The sequence below is a fragment of the Microtus pennsylvanicus genome, chromosome 14 (assembly GCF_037038515.1).
Source record: "Microtus pennsylvanicus isolate mMicPen1 chromosome 14, mMicPen1.hap1, whole genome shotgun sequence".
In the NCBI taxonomy this organism is placed as follows: domain Eukaryota; kingdom Metazoa; phylum Chordata; class Mammalia; order Rodentia; family Cricetidae; genus Microtus; species Microtus pennsylvanicus.
The window spans coordinates 34921880-34928213 of NC_134592.1; the positions used below are offsets into that span (position 1 = coordinate 34921880).

A 6334-nucleotide genomic window follows, 5' to 3' on the forward strand; every position below is an offset into this window, starting at 1 on the left:
ATTCAGAAGTTGCTTTCATTGGTCACTTACGTTCTGCCTGCCTCAAACCCATATGCGTGTTTTTGTTGTGTTTGTTTGGCTTTTTTAAACTTTAGGTTAGGTTAGCATACAAAGTAATAGCATCTTCATACGCATGTGTCATTATACTTTGCTCTCATTCGTTCTCCCATCTTTGTTTTCCTTAAATAATAAAATCGCAGTTTGGATCAGGTGTCCTATTTCTGACCAATTACTTGATGTCTAGTTTGTTTGCTTCTCAGGATCCCTTTGAGAAATATTCCATTCCACCCATTTTATTCCAGCCAGCTAAGGGGCCCAAGGATTAGGTTTCTCGTGATATTGCTATATCCACACCTCCCTGTATATGTGCATTATGCATACATAAATATGTGTAGTTACTGTGTTTTAGTGGTTTTGTAGTCCTCTAAGCAAACAAATGAACAGCCTCAAGTGGCCACCAGGAGGCGCCAGAGGCAGAGAAAGACCTGCGGTACCTTGGCGGTAGAGGTGGAGATGGATGCAGCGGCGAGGAAACCCAGCTTCCTTTTTTAAGAATCAGTGTGAGCAAGGGAGCAGAGCCACGTTATTTTGGGGAGACTTTGTCGCACTCCCCCCTCCCCGGGGTAGGTAGCATCTGGGAAGTGCGCCCTGTTCGTAATCCTCCATGGAGAGACGCTGGCTGCTGCAGCCGGCAGTAACCCGACCCCGCCGGCGCAGGGACTGAAGAGGCGCCGGGGAAAGCAGCGAGAGGTGAACAAAAGCCCTCGGCGTGGGGGCCGGAGCCCGGACCTGGGGTAAGTGAGCCCTCCCGGGGACCTGGCAGCTCCCGGCATGGAGCGGCAGGGTTTGCAGAGCTACGAGCCCACTTCCCTGAGATGCGGTGAAGGAACTGGTGGGTGTCTGGGGCTGGTGTCTGAGTCCACCATACTGGGGTTGATGGTACCCTGAGCTGCACATTCATTCAGCCTTGGAGATCGGGCGCATCTGGTCGGATGCAGGTGCCTTGTGCATCCCAGGCAAACACCTGGTGGGGGCCGGAAGAAGAAGCAGGCAGAGCTCTCAGCAAGCCCTGCCGGGGATGCAGGAGAAAGAATCCATCACTTCACTCAGAAAGGAGCCTTTGGAGACTTCTCTCAGCTCTTCCATCTCCCAGGGGCCCTGCGCCCCGGGGCCTTTTGGCAGTGGGAAATCAACCATAAACTAGGCAACTGGGGCCCTCACAGCAATGCACTTTGACATGAACAGGCCCCTTCCCCTTTTGTGTGCCTGCAAAGCTGCATCCCAGCAGACCGCCTAAGCTACAAACAAATAGCTAATCCTCCCAGGAATCCTCCAGTGCCTCCCTTTCTGGCTGCTGCCTTGCGCCTCAGTCTTAGCAGGAAGGGGATGCATCTAGCGGGCCTCACATCAATGTAGTCTCCCCACAGGCCCTGCGTTCTAAGACTGAGGAACACTGAGGCTGCTGATTCAGAGCCCCAGCGTCCCCTACCCCCACCCCCAACTGCTTAGCCTGGGTTTTCAGGACATCGGTTTTAGGATTTACGTTCCATCAGGCCCCTGTGCCTAGTCTGAAATCGGATTAACTTGGGATGGGTAAATATTGGTTGAGGAGGGAGAAACAGCTCACAGATGCATTCCTCTATGTCCCCCTCCCCCTCATCTCAGGGACTCCAACAAAGGACGAGACTCAGCTATGGTGGACCCGGTGCCAGAAGAGGAGAAAGAGGGAGCGGAGCCTGGTGGCTCAGAAGGGGATGGGGCCACAGCGTCCGTGCCCCCAGATGCCCAGGGAGTTGCCCAACAGCCTGCTGCCTCCTCAGCCTCAGCCTCCGCAGCAGCGCCCCGCAAGGCAGAGGTCCCCTGCGGGGCAGAAGGTGGGCGTCGGGAGCAGTCCCCGCTGCTGCACCTCGATCTCTTCAACTTCGCCTGCCCCGAGGCCGAGGGCAGCCGCTATGTCCTGACCAGCCCCCGCTCGCTAGAAGCATGTGCCCGCTGTGCGGTCAAGCCAGTGGAGCTGCTGCCCCGGGCCCTGGCCGACCTGGTGCGCGAGGCCCCAGGCCGCTCCATGCGCGTGGCCACGGGCCTGTACGAGGCCTACGAGGCCGAGCGGCTCGCCAAGCTGCAGCAGTGCCGTGCCGAGCGCGAGCGCATCATGCGCGAGGAGAAGCGGCGCTTGTTCACACCCAAGGGCCCGGCTGCAGCCCCGGCCCCGGCCTCGGCGCTGAGCGCGGGCAGCAGCAGCAGCTGCAGCAGCGGCAGCAGCCTCCCGGCCTCGCCAGCATCGCGGGTGACTCGAAGGACTTCACCCAGTCCCCCCGCCAGGACTCGACCTCCACCCGCCACTTCTCGGACAGGTAGGAAGAGCCACTCGCTGGACTCGCTGTCCCGCCGGCGGGACGGTGCCCTCAGCTCCGAATCCGGCGCCTCGTCCTCGGGGTCTTACAGCGGGGAAAGCCTGCGGGAGCTTCGCTGGCCACCTCGAGCTTCCGCCAGGCACAGCTACCCTGCGGGGTCCGCGTCATCTGCACCCAACCCCCTGGGCCGCCCTTCGGCTCTCGATCTGGCGCCACTCACGGCCCGCAGCTTCAGCCTCGGCGACCTGAGCCACTCGCCGCAGACCGCTCAGCACGTGGAGCGCATCGTGCGCCAAGTGCGCGCCGAGCGAGGCCTGCGCGGGGTCCCCGAGCGCGACCGCAAGATCGCCGCCCTCATGCTGGCCCGACACCAGGAGGAGCGCCTGCTGCTGGAGCAGCGCGCCGCCGCCCACGGCCAGTGGGAGCAACAGCGCGTGCGCGCCGAGCAGCGGCGGGAGCGCGAGGAGCGCGAGAAGCAGCGCGCGCTGGAGCAGGGCCGGCGCGCCTGGGCTGCGCAGGTGGAGGAGCGCCGGGGCCGCCGGGGCCGGGAGGAGCGCGAGGCGGCGCGGAGGCGGCAGCAGCAGTGCGAGCGCAGCGAAGAGCGGCGGCGGGAGCTGGCGGAGCGCCAGGGCCTGCTGCGGCGGGAGAGGGCGGAGCGCGCCGCACGCGACGACCGGCAGCGCAAGCTGCAGCAGGAGCAGAATCTGAAGCAGCGCGAGGAGGGCCTGCAGGAAGGGCGGGAGCGCGCCGAGCTGGCCCGCCGGGAGCGCGCCCAACGGGCGGCCCGGGCCAAGCAGCGCCAGGAGGGGCAGCTGCGGCGGGAGAAGCGGGAGCTGAGCCGGGCCGAGCGGGCGCGCCACGAGGCGCTGCTTCGAGGCCGGGTCCGGCAGCAGCACGAGGAGCGGGAAGGCCTGCGGAGCTCCCTGGAGGCCAGCTTGGGCCGCGCGCAGGAGAACTACGAGCAGCTGCAGGAGCAGCGCGCCCGGGAGCTTCGGGAGCGAGCCCGGAAGGAGGAGCTGCAGGGTCGGCGGGCTAAGGAGGCGGCCGAGCGCAAAGAGCGCGAGCATCAGGCTCACTTGGAGGCGCTGGCACGGGCTGGCGAACGACGCCTGCAGCACGCGGCGCAGGTGGCCGAAGAGGCGGTGCAGCAGAAAGCCCGGCGCGTGGTTCAGACTCGCCTGGAGAAGGAGAGGACCCAGCGAGCCAACAAGGAGAAGGTGGAGCGCGACGAAGACTGCCGCCGCCGGGAGCTGCTGCAGGCCATCGGGCGCAAGCTGGAGCGCAGCGAGCAGCTGTCTCGGGAGAGGCGAAGCGCGCTGGAGAGCGCTCGCTCCACAGCCCGGGCCTCCTTCCACGTGCGGGAGAAGGTGCGGGAGGAGACCAACACGCGCTCTTTTGACCGCATGGTGCGAGAGGCCCAGCTACATGCCAGCCTGGACCGTAAATGACAGCTGCCTTGTGTGCAGGCCATACTGCTTTATAGAGCCAGGCGGGGCCTCCCTTAGCCTCTTGGACCAAACTCTAGGCATCTCCAAGTCCGGGGGCCATATCATGAACTCCCCAGACTAATGAACCATGGGACAATGAGAAGCCAGACGTGGTACTTTTCCGTCTGCCACCGTTGCTTTACAGACTTACATCGTTTGGAAATGACATGGCACAATTTACCCACATCCACCTGTGTCTTTGGGTTGGAATAGAAAATAACTGGGGAGGGGGAGGGTCCCCCTAGGAGAGAGCACAGAGGTGAATGTTGGGTTTTCTGCCACAGGTGTCAGTTTCTTGGACATCTTTCTGACATTTGTGTCTAAGATGACTTTGACTTGCAGCAGCCGAGGAGATATAGCCCAGACTCACCTCTCTCTTCCAAAATACAAGTTGCACAGAACTTAAAGTCTCCCAAGAAAGCACAGCTCTTCGAAGATGTTAGTTCATGCACAAATGATCACAAAAGCTATGGTTTTGAGCACTGGACTGTTAATCGGACACCTGAACAAATTCTCTTGTTCCCATAATCTTTTTCAGTTGAGTCCCTAGGCCTTCTAGTTAGACAATCATTTGCAGATAATAATCATTTATTCTCCCACGTGGCATGGGAAATGGGTCGGATTGGTGATGCTGTTTAGCTTTCATGGAAGCTCTCCATCCCCTCACCTCCCCGGAGGTGGTTTCCTTAGGCAGCAGTGGTCCACCCCGTGAGGCTTCCGTGGATGGTGATGTAGTTCAGTGGAGGCAGTGTCTGATGGCCGTGTCCCTGTGTGGGGCCAGCTCCTGCAGACAGAAGCTATTGCCTTACAAAGCAGAGCTACCTTCTGTGCCTGCCCAGGCCACTCTTGCCTAAAGCTCCAGCCTTGAATGAAGTCTCAAGGGTGAAACCTTGAGGAATCTGGAGTTTGTAGGATTCCCTCTGTGAAATAGTTCCGTGCCCGGAGGACAATTTAGCATCCTTGGCTGCGTGGCTGTGGCGACTGAAGGGCTAGAATTGCCTCTGCATTGCGTTGTGCTGGCGTTGGTAGGGTATCACTCTTCCCTAGGAAAGTAAGAGTCTTCCCTCTTTAAATTCCTGGTACCCTCTCATTTATACCTGAAGTATTTAATCAGTCTCTTGGTGCCTCACCTTTCCCATCTGCCAGATGGGGCCATCAGAACTCTTCTGGTACCTCAAGGTCTCCTGGATCCAAAGCACCACTACAGTGTTGTTCGTTGGTCTCCGTTGTGCCTTTCTTGACCTGGAGTTGGGAGGCAGGAGGACTGCTTTGAGCCTAGTTTGTTTCTGGTAATATGGGTTCCTGGCATTAGACAGGGTAGTTCATCACAGAGAGATGGTCATCTAGTGTGTGAGGTGTGTGTGTGTGTGTGTGTGTGTGTGGTGTGTGTGCACGTGTGTGGCGGAGGTACTTGCAATGCCAAGCCACTTCCTGGTCAGAAGGTTGTTATCACTAGGCAGTTTTAACCCATACAGTGCTCCTTCCACGAAGCTGAAACTGACCCCACTCTTACCCGCCTCTCGGTTGCGTCTTCACCAGGGAAAGTGGAAAGTCAACCAACCCTTTTTGCATTAATCAAGGTCAGGAAGTAAAAAAAAAAAGTACCAAAAAGACAGGAATCAGGGTAGAGATGTCCTGCGTTAGATATGTTTTGTGTGTGTTCTGCTGGCGGAGTCCTCCCTAAAGCGACAGGTTATTGCCCACACCCCTCGTCGACCCTACCCCATCACATGCTAAGAGTAGTCTTGTGTCACAGACAGCCGTGCTTAGGTGTCACGTGTGAGATAATGTGAAACCCAGAAAGGAGCTATGTACCAAGGTTTGTTTCTTGAATGGGTGGTTTTTCCCCCTCACATTCCCTTCTTGTCGGGGAGCTGTAATAACTGGTGTTGTCTCTGAGACAGGAGCATTTACTAAAAAGTGAATGTGACTATGGACCTTTGATCTTGTGGTTCCTGAGTTGCTTCTGAAACCCTTGTAGAATGCACCAGCCTCAAAACGACTTTCCTCAAAGTGTGAGCATTTGTTTGAGTCTGATGCTGTGAGCCAAGCACTGGGGAGGCACGTGGCGATCCAAGCTGCTCTTCTACCCTGTTTGCTTCCCACCTTACTGCGTGACTTCGGGCAGATCACCTTTCCGGTGTAGAATGGGGATCGTGGTTCCTGATCTCTGGTTTGTGCAAACATGGGATGACAGTGGCAAGCGACTGCCATTTCCGTCCCTCTGGATCTGCAGGTGCAGTGGCTGCCCACAGGGTGACGTGACCACTGTGGCTGGAGGAGGTGACAGACCGTCATGATTCGGTGCAGAAGGAGAAGTTGTGAGGAGCACATTGCAGATACAGGGTCACACATGCAAAGGCCCAGGCCTGAATGTCACCAGATTAGACGCTGAGAGAACGACTGTGTAAAAATACAGACATTTTAGGTTTGTACCTAAAAGTCTATACGACCGAGTATAGTTAAAAAACAGAAATAACTCAAATCTGGTGG

General features: G+C 58.0%; 1 protein-coding gene across 1 annotated transcript; it reads left to right on the forward strand.

The window, feature by feature from the left end:
• Positions 1 to 502: 502 nt before the first annotated feature.
• Positions 503 to 5860, forward strand: Ccdc177 (coiled-coil domain containing 177). Its single transcript, XM_075948029.1, has 2 exons — positions 503 to 794; positions 1666 to 5860. The coding sequence occupies exon 2, from the start codon at positions 1694 to 1696 to the stop codon at positions 3800 to 3802; it is 2109 nt and encodes a 702-aa protein (XP_075804144.1). The 5' UTR covers positions 503 to 794; positions 1666 to 1693; the 3' UTR covers positions 3803 to 5860.
• The last annotated feature ends 474 nt before the right edge of the window (positions 5861 to 6334 follow it).

What these genes read in the sequence shown, in the direction of transcription:
- Ccdc177 (XM_075948029.1), top strand. Translation starts at nt 1,694, where the DNA reads ATGGTGGACCCGGTGCCAGAAGAGGAGAAAGAGGGAGCGGAGCCTGGT.